The sequence below is a fragment of the Chenopodium album genome, chromosome 27 (genome assembly GCF_948465745.1).
Source record: "Chenopodium album chromosome 27, dcCheAlbu1.1, whole genome shotgun sequence".
Lineage (NCBI taxonomy): Eukaryota > Viridiplantae > Streptophyta > Magnoliopsida > Caryophyllales > Amaranthaceae > Chenopodium > Chenopodium album.
In genome coordinates, this window is record NC_137860.1 from 1,068,092 (window position 1) to 1,093,838 (window position 25,747).

General features: G+C 32.9%; 3 protein-coding genes across 4 annotated transcripts in view; all 3 read right to left on the reverse strand.

The window, feature by feature from the left end:
• The window catches only part of LOC145621574 (uncharacterized), a 29,003-nt gene extending 27,887 nt beyond the window's left edge, over nucleotides 1-1,116 (reverse strand). For both annotated transcript variants that reach the window (XM_081676297.1, XM_081676298.1), the window contains exon 1: nucleotides 617-1,116. In XM_081676297.1, coding sequence (XP_081532423.1) covers nucleotides 617-954 — 338 coding nt within the window. In that variant the 5' untranslated portion in view covers nucleotides 955-1,116. The remainder of the gene's footprint in view (nucleotides 1-616) is intronic.
• Nucleotides 1,117-6,034: 4,918 nt separating this feature from the next.
• LOC145621310 (glutamine synthetase nodule isozyme-like) lies at nucleotides 6,035-13,400 on the reverse strand. Its single transcript, XM_081676049.1, has 13 exons — nucleotides 13,241-13,400; nucleotides 13,077-13,116; nucleotides 12,795-12,898; nucleotides 11,278-11,326; nucleotides 10,777-10,883; nucleotides 8,008-8,095; nucleotides 7,752-7,880; nucleotides 7,374-7,448; nucleotides 7,224-7,277; nucleotides 7,041-7,078; nucleotides 6,775-6,934; nucleotides 6,552-6,612; nucleotides 6,035-6,312 (listed from the first exon to the last, which is right to left on the reverse strand). The coding sequence occupies exons 1-13, from the start codon at nucleotides 13,312-13,314 to the stop codon at nucleotides 6,215-6,217; spliced, it is 1,077 nt and encodes a 358-aa protein (XP_081532175.1). The 5' UTR covers nucleotides 13,315-13,400; the 3' UTR covers nucleotides 6,035-6,214.
• A 2,058-nt stretch (nucleotides 13,401-15,458) lies between these two features.
• Nucleotides 15,459-25,508, reverse strand: LOC145620336 (uncharacterized). The gene is made up of 13 exons (XM_081674993.1): nucleotides 24,863-25,508; nucleotides 24,049-24,126; nucleotides 23,665-23,822; nucleotides 21,291-21,366; nucleotides 20,563-20,630; nucleotides 19,607-19,817; nucleotides 19,361-19,489; nucleotides 19,144-19,250; nucleotides 19,014-19,067; nucleotides 18,839-18,922; nucleotides 17,612-17,775; nucleotides 16,824-16,976; nucleotides 15,459-15,862 (listed from the first exon to the last, which is right to left on the reverse strand). The coding sequence occupies exons 1-12, from the start codon at nucleotides 25,191-25,193 to the stop codon at nucleotides 16,826-16,828; spliced, it is 1,611 nt and encodes a 536-aa protein (XP_081531119.1). The 5' UTR covers nucleotides 25,194-25,508; the 3' UTR covers nucleotides 15,459-15,862; nucleotides 16,824-16,825.
• Between the last annotated feature and the right edge of the window lie 239 nt (nucleotides 25,509-25,747).

The following is a 25,747-nucleotide window of genomic DNA, read 5'->3' on the forward strand; positions in this document are numbered from 1 at the left end:
CCTATTAGTATGATAAAGAGCTTGACCATGTCTTTTAGATATCATGATCTAAAAGTAGGGATTGAACATCCATAGAAGCCAAGCATCCATTGGCAGTGAAATTGTTAGTCAGTTCATATAGAGGAATATAGTTGACCCGTCATTGTTTGACAAGCAAATAGCATGGATACAAAACACATAATCTAAAGCAACAACACCATAAAACATAAAATTAAAATCTTAAGTAAACACAAAAGAAAAACAATCACACATTCCCACTACAATGCCTACTTCCATTTCAATCAAGTACCAAAAAAACCTCTGATTCATAGTATTGCTCCAATCACTTAGCTTATATAAATCTAAAAAGCAACTCCAATAGAACCTCCACTATTCCTAGCATTGTGTTTCCCCAAGTAAATTCGATCGTGTAGTACATTATCGTTTTCGGGTTGTAAACTATATCAGGGCACTAATACTTAGTCATGGCAAGTAACAATTTGCACCAATTCAACAACAATATCAATTCTACCAATCAATATCATATCATATCATATACTAATCAAAATCAACCATAATGAACATGATCATAATATTTTCAAGAAATTAACAAGAAAAGAAGAAAGAAGAAACTCACCCAAAGCGGCCAGTCTTCCAAGCTTGGCTATGCTTAGTACTACCACCAATTCTAGAAATACTAACAAAATCATCCTCAGTAAAAGCAGCATCATTGTAAGCCAAAAGAGCTGGACCTTGCCACTGAACCAAGCTATTCGATAACAACGATTCGCCGCCATGGGAGCGGCGGTCCAAGCAAAGGCAGACCTTAGTGGCGCCGGCATCGTCGGCATTCTGAACAAGCTCCTTAAGCACCGTCGTTCCCTCAGGGTAGTTCACCAGAACTTCCCGAATTCGGCGAGTGAGATCGACTTTTTGCCCAAAATCCTCCAGAAAAATGGAATCGGAGGAATCCATTGGAGTTTTTGGTGATCGGAATTGTGGAATCGGAGTCAAATCATTGGAATTTGGAAGATTTTGATTGAAATTGAATCACTATTGGAGTGATTAGGGTTTTGAAAAGGGGGAAATTTTTCAATTGCAGCGATGTGTACTCGGAGACTGAGTCCAAGAATTCATCTTGTATCAATGACTTCTTTCTCCACCATCTTTGTTAACTTTTCAAACAAGATAAAAGAACTTTTTTTTTTTTTAAGCTTGATGCCCCTTTAGCCCTTTTTTCCTTCCAATAATTCAAAACTAGATGTAAGCCCGTGCGATGCACGGTTTTTAAATATTTCATTTTTATATATACTTTATTTTTTTTGTAATTTCTTAATTTTTTTGTTTTTTATTTTCTATTCTATTATTTTAACATTAGTTTAAGATAAAATAATTTTTTAAGTTTTAAATTATTCTTATTCAAATTTTACATATATAGAACTTGAATTTATAAATTGAAATAAATATTATCTCATTCATCGGATAGTTAGATAAAATCATTAAATCAAAATATATTTTTTGATTTCTAATTATTTGTTATAATAATATAAATTCTAATGTAAAAGATAATATAATAGATAATTTTTGTTTTTTTTTCATTATTTAAATCTTAAATTACTATTTTTTGTTTTCAATTCTCAAATTTCATTTGTTAATTTTTTCTTAAATGGCGACTGAAAATTTAAATTCTAAATTAATATATAAATCTAATTTTTCATTGGTCGAAATATTAGTTTTGCTTATGTGGCGTGCGATGCACGAATATTTATATACATTTTGTATATAAATATTTTTTTGGTGATATCTTAATTGTTTTCTTGCATTATAAGTTTTAAAAAATTTGTATGAAAATATCATATCATCAGATATTTACATAAAACCATTAACATCAAATGATAATTTATATTTTTTAAATATCAAAATATAATTTTTAGTTTTTAAAATAATATAAATCCTAATATCTAAAGATAATTTTTAGTTTTGTAACAAATATAAATGATAAAATTTAGTGTTGTTAAATAATTAAAATCCTAATAAATTACTATTCGTCATTTTTACCTACGTGGCAAAAATTTAAAATTTCATTCGTCACTTTTGTTTAGGTGGCAAGTGATTTTTTTTAATTCTAAAATAAAATAGAAATCTAATTTTTAATTGGTCGAAAATATACCTTTTCTTATGTGGCGCTCCCAATGCTCTCCAAAAATGCCTACTTTATTTATATATATTAGATTTTAAAAAAAAATGAAAAAGAATGAAAATATTTTAATGACAATTTTGTAAATAAATCACGACATGGTACAAAACTAATTACGAGTATAAAATCTTAGTCTGCATAGCATTTTTATAAACATTAGGGTAACTAATGCGTGCTATAGGTAGTCATTTTCGGGAAGCTCCTTCAAGTAGGGCTGGCAAAAACTGACCCAACCCGAAAACACGACCCGAACCCGACCTGAAAATAGCGGGTTTGGGTTGAGATTTCTGACCCGAAAACTGAAATGGGTCGACATGAACCCGACCTGATAATTAAATGGGTTAGGTTAAGGTTGAAATTTTCAACCCGAAAATGACCCATCTAACCCGAGAAAAAAAAAAAAAAAAAAAAAAAAAAAAAAAAAGAACGAACGAACAAGAAAAAACGGAAATAACTCTTAAGCCCAAGCCCAAAAATCCACCTTATAAAAAGAGAAAAACCCTAAAATCCTCACATTCTCCTTCTCAGGCAAACAGCCGCGTTTCTTTCTCTCTCCTTGTCTCATTGCCTCACTTGTGTCTCCTTCACTCCTTCCCTTCGGTCCTACAATCATTCCTTTAACCTTCTCCTTCATCTCAAGGTAATTTTCCTCTTGAATTAATTTACATGCTTTCGGTTTTTTTTTTCGTTTTTAACATGTTAATTTTTGTTTAATTTCGAAGTCATTTGCTGTTTATATTCGAATTCATCATCAGTTATTAATTTTTTTACATCTAGATGTTCTTAGCTTGTATTTTAATATCTAGATATACTTGTTTGATTTGATATTTCTTATTTTAAGATGGCTATTTATGAAATTGTGAAAATTACTCTACTTTCTACTACTTTGTCGTAGTGTTTATGGTTTGAATTGTTTTGGAATTTAATATACATATTATTGAAAGTTGATTTTGTATTTTATAAAATCTAAATTGATGACTTGAATATTTATTGATGTGTTTTTGTTATTGTTTGAAGGAAAGAACGAACAGCAAACCAGCTTGTGAAGGATTTTGAGAAGTTAAAATTTTGTTGTAAATTTAAGTTTCAAATCCCTTTAATTGGAAGTTTTGGTTGTAAATTTATTACATTTAAATTTATTTATAATTTACAGATTTAAAGTTGAGATTCAACTTGTATTGATTTATTTTTGTTTTAAAGATTTTTATTGGTAATAAATTTTCTTTAATCTACCCAAAAAAAAAAAAAAATCAGGTTAAATAAGGTCAACTTCGGGTTGACCCGAACCCGAATAAATCAGGTTAGGGTCAAGAACTTCGACCCGAAATGCTAAACAGATCAGGTTCAGGTCAGGGGGTTTCAACCCGAACCCGAAATGACCCGAACACGAAAATGACCCGACCTGATCCATTTGCCACCCCTACCTTCAAGTGGTGGCAACCTTTTTTTTTTTTTTTTGAATGGAAGTTGGTGGCAAACTAATGTAGGAAAATAAGTAGATAAATATTTTTAGGGTATAGATGTCCGCACACTATTCTTTAAAGGTTTTTTTTTGTTAAAAAAAAACAAATAACGTTAATAAGGGCAAATTAGTAAATAAACATTTGAAAAGGTATAAGGGGGCGTTTGGTTCGCAAACTGGTATGGGTTGGAATCAATAATGAAACCATAGTGGTATAGGTTTGGAACTTGATTCTAAATACCATACGTTTGGTATGATTATATAATGCAATTTTTTTTCTTTTATTTGATATCGGAAATTTTGACTTTTACCACCAAAAAAAATCAAAAAATTGTTTTTTACCACCAAAACTTCTAAAACTTTTATTTTACCACCAAAAAAATTTCTAAAAATTGTTTTTTACCACCAAACGGCAAGAAAACCGTTAAATCTAACGGCTTAAAAAAATTTCCTTCGAATTTCGTGCGCAAAATATGTTTTTCATGGGTTTAGGGGGGCACTTTGGCCCTATGGGTCCAATTTGAGGTCAAAATTGACAAAAAATTATCGGAAATGCCTCATTTTGCGTGTTCACGCAAATCGAGGTTTTTTTAAACACGCAAAACGAGGCATTTTCGATCATTTTTTGTCAATTCTGACCTCAAATTGGTTCCATAGGCCCAAAGTGCCCCCCAAAACCCTTAAAGAGCATGTGTTTGACACGAAAATCGAAGAATTTAAAAAATTCCGTTAGGTATTTGACGACAGGTGGTAAAAAACAACTTTTAATTTTTATTTGGTGGTAAAATAAAAATTTTAGAAGTTTTAGTGGTAAAAAACATTTTTTTGATTTTTTTTGGTGGTAAAAGTCAAAAAATCCTTTGATATCTAAAGGTATGGAAATGAGCCAAACCCACCTTCTCCCTAAGGTTTGTAAACCCTATACATTTGGGGTTTGAGGTATGGGTTGGAAACTCTTAAAATCACAAAACAAACAGAAGGTAGGGGTGAGGGTGATGGATAGCTCAAGTGGTTAGAGCTCCCCTCCCGGTTTCAAAACATCTTGGGATCGATTCTCATCACCCGTGCTTGTGGCTCTAAAAAAAAACATAAGGTTGGGGTTTAAACCATTCTAAACCATACCGTATACCTTAATTATGTGAACCAAATACCCCCTAATTGTCCAAACAGTAATCATAAACATTAAATCGTTAAATTATACTTCCTCCGTTTCTTTTTAGTTGAGACGTTTCTTTAGTCACGCTTGTCAATGCACTTATTCAATTATTAATATCTTTAATTATCGATAAGCAAAATTATGAAAAGTTGATACTTATAAAAGTATATAACGTGACGAATCTAACAAGATCCCACACGACTATATTTTTCATTACGTATAGAGCACAAAACACGGTCAAAGGGAGGTGAATGAATAGTGTTAAAGTCAAAACGTGTCAACTAAAAAGAAACGGAGGAAGTAATAACTAAGGAAAAACTTAAAGACAATTGACATTATATCAATATGGGTAAACAAATATTTTAATGGTTATAATTGTCTTCACACGATTCATAAGAGTGTTGATAATCTTCAAGGTTTATGAGTAACATTTTTTTATAATCTTCAAGATTATCTTCAAGGTTCATAAGATGATCTGAGCTTCAAGGTTTATGAGTGAATTGCAACTTGGAAGTTGGAACCTAAATGCTCAATACTAACCCTGTCACATCGTTGTTTTTTCAATAATGACATGAACAAAGCCTACAATATCATGTGTTTCGGGTGAAAACAATGGGACCTTGCCGAAAGTCCAATGAAGTGGTGAAGACTGGGCTCGGTCCAAGTGATGTTGGGCCGAGGATTTCCTGCACAGCAAACACACGTAAATTAGCCTCGAGGGTATTGCCGAGGAAGGCCCCTCCAATACTAAAGTCAGTTAATGTGTAGAGAGAGAAAGCTATGCAAGAGAATTAATTGCTTGAGGCTTTATGTGAATGAATGTAAAATGGTGATATTGAAGGCTCCTTTGCTCATATTGGAGAAGTGGGCCTTGGCCCAGTTGACTTGCTTTGTTTGACTGATCCTGACTTTGGCACAAATGGAGAGTTGAACCTTGACCTTGGGCTTTTAATTGGGTCATTTATGGACTAGGCCCAATTGGACTAAATTGGACCCAAACAACTTGCAAATCGGGTCTGGGGGGAAAGTTGTTTGGGTCGGGTCTCCACATCCATCAGATGAACTACATACATATTTCATTTTGATGTTTACATAGCTTTTATGTGGATTTGACATAAGTGAAAAATAAGGTGTACTCTACCATAGTTTTTGGGTATAGTACACTAAGTTATTAGAAATTTGACTTTTATCATTTTACGACATTGAAAAGTTCCCGTAAAAGAGGGAAGCACAAACCATGAATACAAAATAAATTCCAACTTAATGAAAAATTATTGTTGTGACATGACAAAGTAGTACTGCTAGTACTAGGTTCACAATACATAGGTAGTCTAACCACAAATTCAACACCAAAGATAATCCAAATTCACATAATCATAAATGTTGAATTGCCCCAACTAAATTTGTCAAAACCTTGCAATCAAGCATCAGCCTTCCCAAGGATGGTTGTTTCGGCAATCATGGAGGTAACCACGTAAGGATCCATGTTTGATGCTGGCCTTCGGTCCTCAAAGTAACCTGTTGATGCAACAATGTACGTACACAACTTTAGATTTCCATTGCCAATTTCCTCGATAAATAAAACTTACAATTATCGCACCTATTCATACCCTACTATCGATATTACACATGAATGTAATTCATACATGTATGAACAACGAATTACTATCAGTACCAACTTTTGAAAATTTGTCAATTACTATCGTGCTTATTAATCTCAAACACCAAGTAGAGCAAGGATGTTCAGAATTACACACCTTTGCCATCTTTCTCTGTGTCACGACCAACACGAACAGAGGCACCCCTATTTGCAACACCCTGAAATTTGAAGCATTTACAGCAAATTATAAGCAAATACTTAAAAACAAGATTCTGATCACAATAAATCAGCATGACATGCAGTTCTACTATTTAGTACTTTGTACTAGTTTTTATAGTGAAAATAAGCTAATGCTTGATTAAAGTTATGATGAAATTTACCCAGGAGAACTTGGTGATGTCAGCTGTCTCATGACGACCAGTGAGCCTCCTCTCGTTGCCTTCTCCGTAAGCAGCAATGTGCTCCTTGTGACGGAGGCTCAACTTCTCGATGGCTTTCTTAATAACATCGATCCCACCATCACTCCTCATCGACTTAGTGCTGAAAAAATGATACATACAATAAAGTTACAAGCATGAAATCTAAAGTCTAATTTCAACCTCGAACATTCTATTGATACTTGTATAAAGCAGGAACTTATAGTTACCTGTAGTTGGTGTGAGCACCAGCACCGTTCCAGTCACCCTGTTTGTTTTGAGACGAACACAAATTACAAAAAAAATATTCAAAATTTCTCGTTCATGGACAATCTCTTGGATGATTTTTTTCCCCCTATATATTAGCTAAACGTGCAAAGAATTACAACAAAGGGAAATAGAATATGGCGAACCTTCACTGGTTTGGGGTCGAAAGAAACAACTACTCCAGCAATCTCAGCAATTCGCTGTTCATTTAATCAACAATGGATTAGATGCAGAGATAAAAGGGGAAAGAATAAAGGAGCGAACAGGGACGAGTAAGGAAAAGAAGAAAAGAATACCTCGAGAATGTATCTAGCAACCCAGACTTGATCACCAGATGAAATTCCAACAGTAGGACCAACTTGGAACTCCCACTACATGAAAGATCACAGCAAGCATAACTTAAACAGCAAATAATGTTATGAACAGGGAAACTAACAAGGTTGGCATAGAGTACTAGTTAAACAAATCAACTAAAATAGCTAATTTTTCACCAAAGCATGAAGCAGACAGTACAGACTAACAGAGTTACTTGGTCAGTCTGCATGAAATGTTGAAAACGAGGAATAAAAAGGCGTTCGTTATAGAACGATGATTTGAGGCTAATGCAGAGGTAAATACTAAACAAAAATGAAGAAATTTGGATGCTTAGAGTCTTAGAAAAGGGAATTTCATACCTGTCCTGGCATGACTTCGCCGTTAATTCCACTGATATCAATACCAGCATAGATGCAGGCCTTGTAGTGAGCATCCACAATGTCTCGGCCAAATGATTTATCAGCCCCTACACCACAATAGTATGGCCCCTACATGAACCATAAACCATTGCACAAAATCTTAGATCACTAGTAGACGCGAGTGCTTAAACATGCGCAAAAGCAAACATATAACAAGAGTTTGTTACAAGTGACACATGATTATTTGCTAAATTACCTGAGGACCAGGGAAGCCACCAACAGGCCATCCAAGAGGCCAGTTAACATCCTTCTGAAGGAGTGTATATTCTTGTTCAATGCCATACCTGAACAGTTCGAATACACGCAAATGTTCAATAAAATACTTCTCAATTAACCACAAAAAAAGGACTATTAATGAGAAAAATGTCTATATCTACAAAGTGTTATGTTCTCAATTCTGGATTTCCTTAGCATCAAATCTAATGGCACTTCCCAGGAATGAAACGCCCTATAACTTATAAGTAGTACTTCATATGATTAACCAAATAATCACGTAATACACGTTTGTAAAAAGAGTGAATGGCGTCTTTGGCAATGTATATTTTTAGCAGAGAGTTAATGATACAGAACACATACTTAATAGTCTAAAAGAGTTATCACGAGCATTAAAAACTGGCACCCTATTATTCTATACTGCTTTCAAGATGTAACAAGGTTATTAGGTCCCTTTCTACTATTACACGAATTTCCCATTATTAATACCAAAAAAATTTCGACACAATATAGTTGTTGATAAAAAAGCAATAGCATAAAGCAAAGGCAAGACGTGACATTTGTAGATCAACGAAAACGACGTACCATCCGATAAATAAACGAGTGGTACCATATTAAATTACAAAGGCATAATACTTAGATTGATAAGTGCACAAAACTAAAAAGATAGGCACTCCAAAAACCCTACCTAACATGATGTGTGAACACTTCACTTATCAAGTACACCGTACTAGAAGACAGCTACAAAATTATGATTCACATGTTATCCTTAAATTATTTGACAATTTTTCTTACAACAGATCAAAACAAATAGAATAGAGTACAAATGTAAAATGTCTTAATTTGTTTGTTTTGATAAAGGAGCAATAACACCGACGGCAAAACTAGCCAAGTATAATTGTGCACAAGCTAAAGGTGGAAAGAAAATGTATATAGAGGCCAAAAGGCATAGAACCCATCGTGTCACCTATTTGGGGATCACGATGGACATGTTTTCAGTTTTCTGTTTCTTTATAAGTTTTCATTATCGATCACAATCTATCAGTCCGGTTTTTATAAATTGAATGATGTAGTATTCTTGTGATTTTAGGAGAAGTGAGTGAATATAAGAAAACGGTGGATAAGATAAGAATAAGAAAGTAAAAAGCGGTAAAAAGAAATAGATAAAATTAGTGCAAGTTTATTCGCATAAAAAATTGAAGAAGTTATAAGTGGAGTATGATTGATAATTGGCATATAAAATCTTCACAAAGTTTTGAAAGTGTGTATGTGCTTAGAAAGGTAATTAGTAAAGGGTTTTTGCCACATTGGAATAATTAAAACTGTTAAAACTTTATAAACAAACCAAAATAAAAAGTACAAAAATGGAGGTTGATACTAATTGTAATTACTAAACCCAAACCAAATTCAAATGAATTCTCCTTATAATTATACACTACTCCAAAAATAACCTAAATCACGTGTGAAATCCAAAAGAAATAAAGGACAATTCAGACATAAACATGTGCAGTACGGCATCCTTTAAATTACAAAAGCTAGATAGTAGTGCCACGGAAACTGATTTTGGCACACCCTCAATTGATTTTGGCACACCCCTATGTGAGAGCACAGTTTTCTATGCTCTTCTCACATAGGGGTGTGCAAAATCAATTAGGGGTGTGCCAAAATCATTTCCCTAGTACCACTATTATAAGATTCGTAGTACCTAGACTATGTAGGTACATCTTACAAAGTCCCATGATTCTTATGTTAAATGTAGTAATTACGGTACATAAATTTGCGGGAAATTCACCATGTTCATTTGATCTAGCATATGAAGGTTAAAAACAAATTGCGATTAAAACTTTGAAAAATAGATTGTTAGCTAAAATGCACCTTTTTAAGCTCAAAACGTAATTACAACTTATTACTTGAAGTAACAAACTCACTTACCTTTTAAATTATACGAAGTACTTCTTATAACATCACTCCCTTTGACAATTAAACATTTATGATTAAGACTATCACAACTTGACGTGGGAAACATTATTTACTCCCAAATTTGGAAAGCAATCTCTTTAATTAAAAAATTTCATATTAAATAATTTAAGCACATTAGTGAGGGAGTAGCAAGTAACAATATAGACCTCCCACAAAAAAAAAAAAAAAAAAAAAAAAAAAAAAAAAAAAAAAAAAAGGTAACAATATGGACCGTTGTTTATTCATTATTTTTATATGCACCAAGCCACCAACCGTTGAATAAGGTTGTTTTCCATAAATACGCAACAAAAAAAAATTAATTAAAAAGTTTGGTGACTTTCATAAGATGATGAGCTTTAAAACTGACCAAGTCAATTTAACATTATACAGTAGGACCCACATTAAACACTTATAATTAGTTGAGCTCCACTAGCCAAAGTTGAATGTATCTTTCGTACGTCTTCATTAATATTGTACAATTTTAGTGTCACACTATAAAAGATTCTAGTTTAAAGAGTATCAACTAAAGAGTGTAACAAACTTTCATTTAATTAATTATCTTTTGAAATTTTGACTAAATCAAAATCATACTAGTAGTAATAATATTATTACGTAGTAAAATGAATTGTGATAAATTTATCAACTAATAGATTCTAAATATACCATGATGTATAAAAGCTAACAGCTAAAAATACTCATAATATAACAATTTCTTTTGTAAAAATGGAGCGTGATAAATTTGTATATTCCGAAGAATCGCGAAGAAAAGGAGTATAAGGATGAAAAATGGTACCATGGCTCCTCAGCAGCAACGTCGGGATGGCTAAAGATCTTCTCAGCATTGTACCTCTTGTTTGTTGGAATTGGCTCACCAGCTGGGGTGTATGCATCACACATAACCTGTTACATTATTAATGTAACATCTTTGTAAGGCCGTCAAAATACAAATAAAATACAGAGTAAATAAAATCATTAATTCATTATCACGTACTAACTTAAGTTGTCCTCTTTGTACTTGTTTGTTTTTGTTGGAATAGTATTTTATAAATACATAATGCAATACATGTCAACATAACTTTTATTCTTTAAAAAATAAAAAATAAAAAAATCCTTTTTCCTAATTTCCTATTGTAGTGAATGATATTTTGGTGACCTTGTAAATAATTGTCATTAAATAAGCGGTTTTGATTGGTCACTATAATAAAATTAAAATATTTATAACTTTGACTTTTCACATATAGTAAGCTCTTGAGCTGTATATATCATATTCCTTTTCGAAATGAAGACAACTCACCAGGATATTGTTTCCTCTTCTGAATGGATCCTTGAATATAGCTTGAGGGCTGATTAAAATTGCAAATAAATATTGATTAGAAATGGAAACAATTTCAAATTTAACCATTGTAGAATTGTACCTTAGTGTATATAATTAACAATTTCAACTAGCTAGTGTACTATTATTAGATGTATGGGCATTAATTGCAATAACAACAATAGTTTACATTTTACAAGCATACAAACAAAGACCTATAGCAAGTGGAGTAGTACAATATTTTACAACTAGTAAACACATTCAACCACTCGAATCAATTAAATCAATACAATAGTTGAATAGTCCCTCTTTTGCAATAAACCAATAAGCAATCCTTGTTAAAGTTAGCAATTAACTTTAGGCTCGTTAAATCGTAATTGATCTTGATGGTAGAAAACGACCATAGACTGATAGTATAGTACTATCAGTGCCCTTAGTATCGATTTAATAACAGAAATGAAAGAACTGTGCCAATTATTCTAAAACGAATAGAGTATGATGCAGCGATTTTACCACAACAACAATGTCAGTCTCACAATCCTATACAGTTTGTGAAACCACCTGAGCAATTATATTACTAGCATGTTGCCAAATTGCAAAGTAACTTGACTTAATTTTTAATTAAAAAATAAAGGTACATTTAACCATATTTGATAGGTCCCCAAAAACAGCTGGTTATAATTATGACTATATTAACCCACCGCACACAACTGATCACACAAATTAAATACTGATTCTCAAAATTAATAAGAATCTTTCAAATACTTCCAACAAATTTTGTCAATTGATTCTTTTTCAACGTTGAATTTGTAATTTTGTATCTACGAGTATTTTTTTATTTTTGGATATTAATCAATTTTATTCAATTAAAGTATCCTTTTTTATTTTCCATAAACTTTATAAATCAAAATAAATTCCACTAAGCCAGCTGTTATTAATCATATTAGTGAACAATTACCATCATCCCGCACATTTTTTTATTTAATTTTAAGTTTTATTTACTTGATATAAATTTTTCCGGCTAACTTGTTTAATAAAAGAGATTATTAAAATAATTATGGCACACTAAAAAGTGATTTAAACACACGAACTGTGAAAGCGCGTTATTCTATACTTCTTCCAGGTGAAGGTGTGCCAATATCAGTTTCCGCTTATCACTGAAATATGGCATTTAAGTCATTGATTTTGTTAAAACTTAATGACTATTATGATTAAAAAAAATTGATAAATTAATCTGTAATTATACGGAATAATAATTTATTTTCTTTTTAAATAATGGGTATCTCGAGATCAAACGAGGATATTTTTGGGACAAAAAGTGTAACAAACTCCGCGCCTCAACCTTAAAAAAAATTATCTTAAATTTATTTATCAATTAAAAAATAGCATCAATAATTAAACAAAACAACTCATAGTTAGCACAGTAATAATACAATCAAATTAAAAAAAAAAAAAAAAAAAAAAATCACAAAAATAATTAAGATTATTAATAAACTTACTAAATGATGACTTCACTGTCATCACCAGGGGCTTGATTGGTGCTTGATCCATCGTAATTCCATTTTGGCAATTTTGCGGGATCACTCACTGGCCCTGGCAAAGTCTGTTACATTTACGCGAAAATTTTATTTTATTTTACTATCATATACGAAGTACTTTTAAACCCGATAAAAAAAAAAATAAAGTCAAAATGATTGAATATACGATCAAAAAATAATATAAATTCAAAATAACTGAATAAGAAATAGAATAAAATATTCAAAAAAAAAAAATGTATATACCCTTGCTTTGCTTCTCATATCCAAACCAGATCCTCCAATCCTGAGATTGAAAAAAATTTATTAGTCGTTCATCGACGAACAAATTATATTAAAATTATTCATAAAACAAACAGAGTGAGATAAAGAAGAAAATCAAAGAAAAAGGTTTGATTGATTAATGATACCATATGTATTCAGCAATAATTTTCTCAGATGTTTCTGAGAGATCAAGGTTAATGAGATCATTCAATTGAGACATTTTTTTTTGGTTATTAATAGGAAGAGAAAGATTCAAGAGAGAGAAAGTGATGAATGAGAAAGAGAGAGAAAGAAGGGGAATTCAAGAATGAAGACTTTGGGTGTAGAGCAAGTCTATATATAGATCAAAGAATCTATACAAGAGGGTTGTTGTTTGGTGGATTAAAATAAGTTTTTTTTTAAAATTTTTTTTTTAATGAATACTGTATCTGGTCCAAATTACTCGCAAGTCGCAACTTTGGAATATTTTATATCCCACAAGTAATATTCAAAATTGCGAGTAATTTGGACTGGAGGTAATAAATTTTTTAGTATTTTGTTTTTTTAATTCTATTATATTTATATATACTTGTACACAATTACGTGACTTATGTGTGCTCTTGTTAGATTTGACTATTTATACCGTAGTTTTAATTTATAGAGAATTCGGAATATAAATAATTAAAGTTGTGACTTGAAAAATGTTCAAGTATAGATTGAGGAACAGAGTTCACCAAAAAAAAAAAAATTGTGGAAAAGTAATTTTCTATGGCTAGAATCATTGTTGTACGCTTGTACGGTTGTATCAATTGTGTATAATTGTGAAATGTGAGCTTGTGACAGCTAAATTCGAACTAAGGTATTAGTTGATTAACACCTATAGAACTCTTCACCTACTTAAAGAAAAAAAAATTAGACAAGTAACAAGTATAATTGAGGTACAATTTGAACTTATTTGTGTTGACTCGTCAATAACACAGCAAATGAAAATAAACTAGCGTTTAATAAAGCAAACCTACAATAACTTATTGTGAGACAATTTAAATTATGCCTAAAAATTATAGGGATCATTTCAATCTCAATTATTGTAGTCAATTATGTAACGTCCTTCTTTGGAAATATAGATAAAGGAAATTCCATTATTCCAATTCCCAAATTCTAAGAATCAGAATCAGGATGGAATCATAGAGAATCTCATAGAATCCCATTTAATTGGATAAGAATCTTGTAATTACTTTGTACTTTGATTTGTTTCACATTTCATTTTCGGATGCCAAAAATGGTATTAAAAATAATACAAGTAGAATATTATAGCGACTAAAATATTAATATCTGCTGACTATGAGTATCAAATACAGATATAAGTCAATGTATCAACTTTGGAGCTTAATTTTACATAATTATATACGAATTATGAAGGTTCCACGATATTAATTCTTGTTATTTAAAAATTTACTTTTTTAAGAATAATTTTAGCATAATTTGCAATAATTTATTTCAGACTTTCATTTTGTTTTTTTAAGCGTGTGAACAATAAAATTTTAGTAAACTTTGGAATAATCAATTTTATACTTAGCGTAGAACACCCAATATATTATCGCTCTAATTAGGATTTTGCGTAAAATTTTGATGGTGAAGATTCCATAAAACACTTTGCCACACAAACTGAATTAAAAATAATAATAATAATAATAATAATAATAATAATAAGAAGAAGAAATCCGTAAGCATCAAATACATTTCTTATGTGTCAATTGATATAGTATAATTAATGTTTAAAATAACTAATTTTTTTTTTTTTTTTAACTTTCGAGTACTTATTCAAGACAATTTTTCATATATTTATACAGAGTACCTTGTAAGTACATGATCAAAGAATGACATTAATTATGACGTGCAAGATACAATTAGTTGTATACTTGTATGTTAAACTTCCGATAAATGATATTAATTGTGCCGTATAAGATACAACCAGTTATGTGTTCAACCCAATACTTATGTAAATTACAAATCCAACAAATGATTCAACCTTTAGAAAGAGCTCCAAACCTTTATGAGCCTTTTTTTTTTTTTTTTTTTTTTTATCTTTTATTTTCTTAAAGAACCTTTATGAGCTAACATAGTACTTTCATACTTAACACGTGATACTAGAAACGTTTCTATGGTTTTAGATTTTCAAAAGTTATAAATTATTATAGGGTATTAAAATCCAAGTATACACGTAAGTAAAGCTTATACTTAACAATTAACACCAACCAACAATTAACAGATTTAACACCAACCAACAATTAACAGATTTAACACCAACCATATAATAGTCCAAGATTCTACTCATGAAGTCCATAGTTTCAGCACAAAAGGAAGACCCAAAAAGAAAATAAATACTTAAAACAAAAACGGCATTACCGCCGTTTCACTCAAATAACCAGTTCAAATCTCAAAGAATGATCGTAGCACCAAGCTATCAACCCTGTTCCAACTGATTGCAAGGCGACGATTACATCATTATATAAATGTATACTACTTGTATTATGGTAAGATCAAGATCTCGTGTCTATAGAGTACTGCCCAAAAAAAGGGAAAATTTCAATATAACTTCCTGCTGAGATAGTCCATGTACGAGCTACTTGTAATTTGTAAATCCCGACTCAATGTAGTATAACCTTAGCTTGATTTCTTTCTCATTCAAGCCATGAAGTTCTCTTGTACATGAACTGTCAGCAGAATTACTTAACTAGTGTATAGCCACGCTGAAAATTTTCCATCTGTTGTTCGGTTGAAAGATATACCTGTAAATATTCTGTTAGCATTTGATTTTGAAAGATTGCAGTCGCAAAATGAAGTACGATGGCCCAATGGAAATATCATGCAAGCACCCCCCCCCCCCCAAACCACCACCACACACACACACACACACTTCATTTAAAGCACACACAAAAATCACCCAAGTCAAAGGTGTTTTCACAAAACCTCCCATTTATCTTCCCTACAAAAGTACAAAACCATCAGAGATACAAAACAGTTCATGTTCTATTGTTCTACAACGTAGGATGCATTTTATCGACTAGACTAGATTTCCACTAAGAAAAACTTATCAGGACTCAACTAACCTTAAATGAATTTATCTTAACTTATTAGAATTCGCCTCAGTGGTAAATAAACAATGGTAGCCCTTCTTAAGGAATATTAACCCGTATCAAAAACTAATTATAAAAGGTGGGAAAAACAGGATAATTCACAAAATACATTCATCTAAAACCTGCCATCTAAAATATAACTCCTTAAATATCTCATCCTGAAAAAAAGGGTTCTCTCAGTCTCTTATAGTTCCAACCAGTCTATAAGAGGGCCTTACTCAATAAACCCGACACTAATAGACCTTAAATTAATTTTGCAACCAAACCTTGATAACATTTTTGCTCTGAATACTTAGATAAGGAGATGATCCATAACTGACACAAACCCATTATATTAAATCACATACACTAGTTATTAAGAAAAAGCATTAGCGCAACTGATCAGCAAAATGCCACTATTTCAAGAAATCACATTTCACGAAAGGGGCCTAAAAGAAAAGATGCAATTATTTTGAACAAAATTCAAATATGGTGAAAATTGTAAGTTTCAAATGTTAGGATTGTATTTAAGGCATTATGACAAAATGCATGCACATATCCTAACCTTTTAATATATTTTTTAATTTTACGTGCAAAATAGGATGGTAGGCCAGTTGTAAACTTTCAGCTTTACCTTCAGTCACGAGCCCAAAAAGGCTCACTAGAGAGGTTCTTTCTATGTCTCGCGTGTGCAACAGCAGCAGCTCCAGGTGGAGGTGCATGTACATTAATTGGAAGGCACCACTCGCATTTGTCTCTCCCTTCAACTAGAAGAGGATGACCATACCTGCAAACAACAGTGTGACAAAACAATCACGGTGACAGACAAGAAAGATCCTCGTATGAAAGATGGAATTATACAGATAATTTTCATAAGATACAATTACTGATACAAAGTACATTGGGATGACAAATTCTATATGAAGAAAAACTACTAATAAACTGAAAGACTAGTTTTCAAACAAAGTTAATAGCTTAGTCTGTTCATTCACATTATTTCACTAATTGGTACAACAGGGAAAACATATATGCAGCATGATAATCAACCCTGCACTACATTTTGGGAAATCACAATGCTAAACCTACATAAAGTTAGTATCCATACAAAAGCACTCAACTAGTCAACTCACAACGAACTTTCAGCTTCCAAAAAAGAGGAAACTAGGTGGCATAGTTTAGCAGCTATAAGATAAAACTTGGTCAAAAGTATTATTGATAGATCACTTGGTCACTAGGTGGCATAGTTAAGCAGCTATAAGATGATTTTCAGCTGCATGCTAAATACAGAGTATTTGTCTTTTGCCTATTAGCATACGAGTTCAAAGGATATAATAGCAGAATGCCCATCAACTTTGCAGTTGATAGCAATATGCTGATCCCACCAAGTAAGATATGTGAGCTGAACAAACAAAATAGGCCTACCTACTCCAGTCAATATTCCTCGGAGTGGTAAAGAATTCAAACCGCAGAGCCCATTGAACAGACACATGAGGCGTTGAAAAAGACATTGGTCCGTCCATGGGAATGGAAAATAGAAAGCTAGTCTGCACCAAGTCGGCAACAACCTCGTGATGATCACTGTGAACCTACATAAAATTAGATCACAAAGCAGAAAAGTGAGAAAAAGAAAGGTCATATTTTGTAGAGCAGATGAAACAACAAACCTAAATCATTTAAAGCTTAGAAGAAAGTATTGTCAGCATCCATCCAAGATTAAGATTATAAACACAGCCCAATATTCCACAAAATCAATTCAAGAGGCTAACCAGATATTTGATGCATAACAGCACAAGAGGTTTTTTTTTTTTTTTTTTTTTTTGGTTGGGGAGAGGGGGGGGGGGGGTGGTGGGGTGCAAAGCTACCTGTGATACGCTCTGGTATGTGTAATGTGCAAAGGAACATAGTATACTAACTACCGTGCTTTGTGCAATGTCTGATTAGGTTAATTGGTGTATGTCTTGAGATTAGTGTATAGCAAGCATTTATTCATCTATCCCATTATTTTTTTTTTTTAGAGTTTGTATATGATATGATTCCGATATGTTGAACAGACTTCACTAGTCCTAGCCCTTCTAGGTATTAAAAAAAATCCCATCCAAAACTTTCAAGGGGGTGGAGGTAGGGTGGAATAGGAGAAGATATATTCAAAGAGAGAGAAGAAAGGAGTAATTTGCAGCTATAAAAATAACATGAAGCACCATCACCAGAGAAGGTAGCCAGAGCTGTAACTGATACGAAAACATACAAACTGATTTGCTCTAGCTCTTTAAGGAAAGCCTGTAATAAACCGACGTAAGGGGAGGGGCAATATTGGTAATGCATAAAAATTTGTTGGAATTGGCTTGGAGAGGAAGCTAGGAGGTTAGTTGGTTACGGAAGATTAGGGAGATGGAAAGCATGGAAAATATTGCGTGAAGTTTTACTTACTAGGTACCCCTAATGAAATACAGAGTATCAAATTTTCATGAGCTGCTTTATAAAAAGTGCAGGAAAATAGTTAGACACAAATTTCAACGCATGACAAGAAACAAACGATTCTTTTGTCTCAAAACCAAATTTGAGATACAATAACCAGGAAGGATAGCAAGAAGAGTAAACATAAAGCAACCAAGGCATATTTTAAGAGATGACTGAGATACACAAGCACACCTTTGTAAGAGTAGGGGAGTTCTTCCGAGATGGGTGGACAGAACGTCGATTTATAGTCTCCGAAATCTCCAAGGTAATCGAAACCTGGAAAATCACAAGTCTCATAGCCAATTAAATCACCGCAAACCATCTGAGTTTTTTTTCATGACGTTTTCATTTGTGAAAAATTATTTACCTCAAGGCACCTCCGCGTTCCTTCTTCATGAAAAAAGGTAAGGGTCCCACCTATCTGTTACCAAAGTGTTAAAATCGAATTTGGGAATCTGACAGAGCACAAATTTCACTATGCATTCCTACAACTTTACCATATCACTGAAATAATAATTTGAATCTGACTTCTTGGGTGAGAACCTGAGCAGAACTTGATCATCAAGCTTGATGTTATAAGACCTGCCTCGCATAGAGCCTTCTGCTGCAGAAAATGTTTGGATCTAATTAGAATGTAAAGAAACATGATAAATGATCCTTGAAGTGCAGAAACAGATTATAGGAGACAATGAGACATGAAATTGTAACAATTACATGCAGCAGCCTCTGTAGTTTGGATGGGAGAAGATGGTCCCTTTTCATCTTCATCTTTAGAAAAAGTTTTTGAATATCCTCTTTGCAGTCTTGGAGAGATAACAGAAGGACTCTTGGATGACAAAATATCTGGTAGCAGAGAGAAAATTTGCTTTGTATCACAATAGGATACATAACACAACTTATAACTTAAAAGGCCTTGAAAAAGAAGCCAGTTGCTTGAAAGACATCAGCTGCTTTACTTACCCCCAATTGAATTATGTAGAACTTCATCAGCTTCTGCATGCAAGGGGGGTTCTCTAAAGGACCTTGAGGCCGATCCTTGTAGAGATAGTGAACTGCCAAATGACTTGTGAAGACTGTCTCTTGATGGATTATATGAAGAAACAGATAAAACTTCGTCTCTCGAACTATCATAGCCTTCCTCAGCTCCATCATATATATCATTAGCCCTAACCTTTAATAAAAGCTCAAAACTAAGAAATGATTCATATCACAGCTGTCTAAAGTGATGATGGTTGGAATTGAATACAAGATATCTGAGTAATATATAGACCCAAGATTGACATGGGATATTCTAAACTTAATGATGCAATGACACAGTTGAGCAGATTTAAGATATAGTTGTAGGCCGATAAACAATGAAAGATATTGTCAAATAAGAGCAGATTAAGGGAGGATGTCAGTTTTGACATGTCCAATTCCAACCTGGGTGGCCTATACTTAACTTCATGCACCCCAGATAAGAAACAGAGCATTTTGTGGCTCAAACAAGCTGAATTCTGTTAAATAATTTACTATATTTTTTATAAGCACAAATAAGAAACAAAAAATGAAAAGATTTACTGGCATCTTGAAAAGATTAAGCAAAACCAAAGGAAAGTAAAATGTGGAATTCAAAAACCCCCTTTGACATTTTAACTAGACCCTAGCCTCTTCATGTTTTTGTCATTTCCTCAACCTTCTGCTACTACAGGGTTACTTAGGAGTTAGGTTTTTCAGATAGAGACAGGGTATTCATAATTAATGGGCACACATGGAAAAATGGTGAGTACAAGCGTCATTGGTGTCACATGAGCAGATAAGCTTAAGAGATTTCTCAAATCAATAAATACCACCAGGAAATTTGCTGTATCGATTACTTTGAAGAATATACAAAATATCACATAAAATACTAGTGAAGACAAGGTTCGTCAGCTTACCCACTCTGAATCCCCATCGAGCTCTTTCCAATATATATCTGTTTGAATGGTCTGGATCGGTACAATCCCTAAAGACATGACAAAATGATTATTAATTGCAATTTCAATGTAGAACAGCACAAACAGAAGATATTTTCCAGCAAGGGCTCTACAAAGCCGTAACCATATTGCCTGAAACTCTAGACTAGATTTTTAAGAGCTGGAGAAGGTGAGCCAACAAGCTAAGAGCCACTAACATGATCACATGCATTAGTAAAAGATGACATGGAGTGGTCTCTCCTTATCAAGTGACATTTACGGGAAGAAAAGAGTCAAAAGATGTCTCTGAGGGTAATACATAATAAGATTTGCTTGCTTACCTCTCATGTACTTAGAATGAAAGAAGAGATTAATCCCCCCCCTCCCCCCCCCCCCCCCTCTCTCTCTCTCTCTCTCGCTCTCCCTCTCTTGGATGGAGGCATTGTTTTTCTTTATTTTCTCTATCAGCAGATATGATGTATATTGTGGCTTCATGAATGTTTGAGAAATTAGCAGCTTATACTGAGAAAAAATAAAATTAGAATGGTGGGATTAAAAAAGGCCAGTAATGACATATTAAAGCCCTTATTCTAAATTTTCGTCATACAAGATTCTGATATTATCAGCAAGAGTAAATAGGCAGTAAGTGTATGCCAGGATAGTTTACAGTAAAAGTACTCCTGAATGAGGAAAAAAATTCAACAACCTACCATCAGCTTGATCTTCTTCAATCATTAGTCCACTTGCCTGTTGAGTAACCCAAATTTGCAAGGGGACACGAGCTTCCTGTAAATTTGGATATTGTCAAAAAATAACCATATTTTTTTTACCAAACAATCTAATTACCAACATGCAAAAAGGATATGATTCTACATCCAAGTGCCTAATTGAAAAAAAATATACAAAAAACAAATTAAATTTGCATTTTTTGTAAAAAATAATTCCTAGGATTTTGTGAACATGGGATTAGACAAAGGATGTTTTTTTTTTTCCTATTTCACCCTAGATTACCGTAATACTGTTAGTATTAGAAACCACTAGTGGTGTCAAACACGTTAGTGGTTCTTCATGAGTCATGACAATGTACATGTATAATATATATAGTAACAAATGGTAAGAAGTGAAAAATGGAGACCATCAATATGACCTTCTCCAAATATTTACTCTCTCTGGCAGTATTAGGAATGCGCATATATGAGAAAACGAGACCATCAGCTTGATCTTCTTAGAACAGTAAGAGTAAACAATATTAATTTTTAAAGATGAACTAAATTGAGACAAATTGAATTGAATGGAGCTGAGCTGAACTAAATTTCAGAAAGAAAAAAAAAAGAAGTTCAAAAGAACAAGGCCCAAGTCTTTCTTGTAGCATTATTTAAGAAAATTGTTCATACAATTTCAGCTTCACCTGGTACCCTCAGTATGTGCGCATTGTGTTATGCTACCTTAGCGTATAACTGAACTACTCGGTCAAAGTCATCTTGAATTGACAACTTTATCCTATAACAACGATAAAAAAGGCAAATATGTCTTCTTCACTCTCTCCATATTCGTCCTTGTCTATGTCAAGTGCCCATTGGGCCAATTCAATTATTAAGGAAACTCTCTCACGTAAACTGAAAAAATCTATTGTAAATCTCTAGCTTGAATGTTGGCTAAGCTTTAAAATTCATCAAAACAGTACTTCCATATCTTTCATCAAGCACACAACTAACTTTCTACTCCCCCAATTTGAAGCAATAGCAATGAAAACAGACTTTCTTTCTAAAGTCTTCTTCAAATTTTATTTCATCAGCAAATTTTGCAACAACTTTTTATTACCAGCCCTTTTCTCAATTTAACAAATTACTGTCAACAGATTAATCTTACAAAAACCCTTGCAATCGCCACTTGATTCCATGATTTTAGAAGCACTCCCTGTTCGTCACACCAATAAATTGATATAATATTCAACTAATCCTTTAATAACATCAAGATGTATTAGTTTCTCCAAATTTTGAAAAAAATCATGAGTTTTTTCCAGACTCATCAGAGAGAGGTATTCTGGGAGGAGAGCTTTGCCTTCTTTGGGGATAATAATAGAAGAGATTAAGTTTCTTGGGTTTGACTTAGAACTACTTCAAGAGTAGAAGGTTAGAATGCCAAAGTCATTTGGCACAGTGAATTTGAAAAGGTCACGTAAAAGAATAGAATAAGTAAATAACACATACTTCCTCCATCCCATATTAACCGTTGTTTCGCGATCAAACTTTGACCGCAAACTCTCATGGTATATTGAGTAGAAAATTACAACAAAATAAATTTTAAGTATTTATGAATCTACCAAATCTATTAACTATTACTAAAACAGAAGTTGCTGACATCATTATGGCACACGTGTCGCTTCTCAATAAAAAAAATTCCCGCCTAAATGCAATGATGATGTCTTTTTTTTTTTTTGGCTATCATATTTTATATTTTTGAAATTTAAATATTAAAAGCTTCTACATTGCAACTAAAACCTATCAATTTACCGTTGGAAATTTAAACAATTTTGAATAGCACACTAATATATGACCTCCTACATTGAACTATGAATAAAACAACGTTGATCACTATATCATAATTTGATGAAAATAAAAAATTTTAAAATTACAAAATGTACATAATTCTTATTTATATTCATGTACAATAGTGATTTATGTTTAAAAACCGTCCATCGCACGGGTTCTAACCTAATTATATTATATTTTTCAGTGTTTCAAAATAATTATCAGTCTAAGTTCATCTTTAAAGAGCAAAAACACCAGCTAACATTGAGCAAAGGGAGTAGCAACAAGACAATAGGAGACAATGGCCATATGAGAAAAGAATTGACACTATAATAAGGCATACCACAAATGGTCATCAGAATGAGGTGGGCAGAACAAGTAGATCTATTGTGTTAAACCTATACCTAATACAAAATCTGAAAAGAAAAACCACCTATGTAAGTGAGACAATGTGACATAACCAAGAAGGGCGCTGAGTTAATAAATGGTTGCGGACCTTGAATTCTCTAAATTCAAAAGGGCAAGAAAAATAAGAAAATCAATAAGAACTAACCAGTCCAGTAATATTTTGAGCCAGATCACTCTCTGCGTGGCCATTTTCCAGTATCAACCATTGCCCAGAAAAAGTGCTTCTAACATAGTACAAGTATCGTATTGTTGTACCCCTGTATGATGGCGGTATGATGCTAGGCAAAACTGTTCGAACCACATCTGTGAAGACAATTTTCTAATAGGCAATTAGTTGTATGCAACCTATAGGGTGTTCTACAAATACACTTGTGAGAAAGATCGCCAGCAGAATGATTAATAAAGCAAGCTAGTGTTAGAGTGACATGAGATAGATCAAAATAGACTAACCCCAAATAACTTTTAAGTAACTAGAACAGAATATCTATATTCAAGAGAGTTAGGAAGAATAACTATAAAATTAACTCACACTTTTTAGTAGCCCCAGAAGAAATGATCTGGTTTGAGACTAATGATGTTGTAGAATAATCCAAGAACACATGCTCACCTGAGAAATTAAAATTTTATAGTCAATCCAAGTATCCAACATGTGTGAATAAATCACTTTTTATAGCACTCTACTTTCCTCCAAGATATTTCAACTAATAATCAAATCATTTGTTATGCGACTTATGCCAAAGGCATATCCGGACATTGCACCAAAGAGTGTTGCTTGCATTCACAATCAGAATATAACAACTATGCAAATAAGATAAGGCCACTGATTAACATGGAATGCTACACTTCATTCACACCTCATTTCACTAGAGTGCTAAGAGAGACCAAACCACTAATAAGTAAAGAAACATACTAAAATTGTATTAGCTTAATTGATAGTAAAATCTTCAGAGGCTAATGATAACTCTAACTAAAAAGTATATATAATTAATACACTTAGAACATACATTACATGTGACATTTCAATCAATCCTTTAAAACGATTCCCGGTCATCTCTATTCAAGGGCGAAGAGAGTAACAATTGCCCCGGCGGCCTCGCCCCCCTCAACACCTCCTCCCCAAATTATGCAAACTAGGCTAACTAGCACCCCCTCAACCAAATTGCCTAACCCTTTATCTCTAGACTCTCTAGTAATTTCAAAACAACAATATACAGGGACATCAGAAAGCTCAACTCAAAACATGATCAAAATTCCAAACATATCAAAATCCCAATAATATCAAATTCAATTATAAAACGAAATAAAACCAAATTAACATAGAAAGAGAGAGAAAGAGCACAAACCCTTCCTCTGTTTCGAACCCGGTAACGGTTTCTGAGCAGTAAACCATTGAGTATCAAGCTTCTCAACCCCTTTAAGCTCAAAACCAAGCCTTTCTAACAAAAGGGAACGCTCAGAACTACTTGTAATTTCATGGGAATTGCTTGGATCACTAGGGTTTTGAAGCTCAATTGTAACCAAAACTTCATCACCAGGTCTATACACATTTTTATCAGTTTCAAGCTTCAAAATTGGGATCAATTCTTCCCTTTTTCTATCAATTGAGCTTTGCTTATTACTCGATTCTCCGATCCCAAATAGGGAAAATCGCCGAGAAATTTCTGGGGGTGGCATTTTTTGTAGCCAAATTTGTTCTGGGTTTGTGATAATTTGGACAGATCGATTAAAATTTGTGATTGAAACTATAATATGATAGAAATTAACAACGAAAAAATGGTGAATCTAGGAATTGAATAATGTATGTATTGAAGAAATGCAACAGAAAAATCTGTATGGGATGAATCTGATGAATGAGGAGGAGTAGAAAACGAACTGACAAAGTGAGTGCAGTAAAACAAAATTCTGATCAGAAATTCAAGATCTCAACTTTAGGATTAAATTAATGAGGGCTGCTTATTTATCTATGACCATTGTAGTTTTGCTGTATTTAACACCTGGTAGTATACTACGTACTCCAGTATTAAATCGGGTATTCAGGTCGGGTCATATCGAATCATTACGTTCTCTTAAGATAAGTTGGATTTAAATTGATAAGTTGGGGCAGATTTTTTTATTATTTTTTAATTTGGTTACATTTATTTTTGAAATTGGATCAATCTCGAGTCTGATCATTTAAAGTTACATTCAGGAAGGACAGGAACTCAACATCATCGAAGTGAAGCAAGTTC

Bases quoted from the DNA above. Each gene is read 5' to 3' on its own strand.
- LOC145621310 (XM_081676049.1), bottom strand. From the start codon at position 13,314: ATGTCTCAATTGAATGATCTCATTAACCTTGATCTCTCAGAAACATCT. The intron at 10,884-11,277 runs GTGAGTTGTCTT...ATAATGTAACAG, and splicing joins GAAGAGGAAACAATATCCTG to GTTATGTGTGATGCATACAC. The intron at 6,313-6,551 runs GTGTGTAATTCT...TTGCATCAACAG, and splicing joins CACAGAGAAAGATGGCAAAG to GTTACTTTGAGGACCGAAGG.
- LOC145620336 (XM_081674993.1), bottom strand. From the start codon at position 25,193: ATGCCACCCCCAGAAATTTCTCGGCGATTTTCCCTATTTGGGATCGGA. The intron at 23,823-24,048 runs GTGAGTTAATTT...TTGTCTTCACAG, and splicing joins TTCTGGGGCTACTAAAAAGT to ATGTGGTTCGAACAGTTTTG. The intron at 19,818-20,562 runs GTAAGCTGACGA...CTTTTATTAAAG, and splicing joins TCGATGGGGATTCAGAGTGG to GTTAGGGCTAATGATATATA.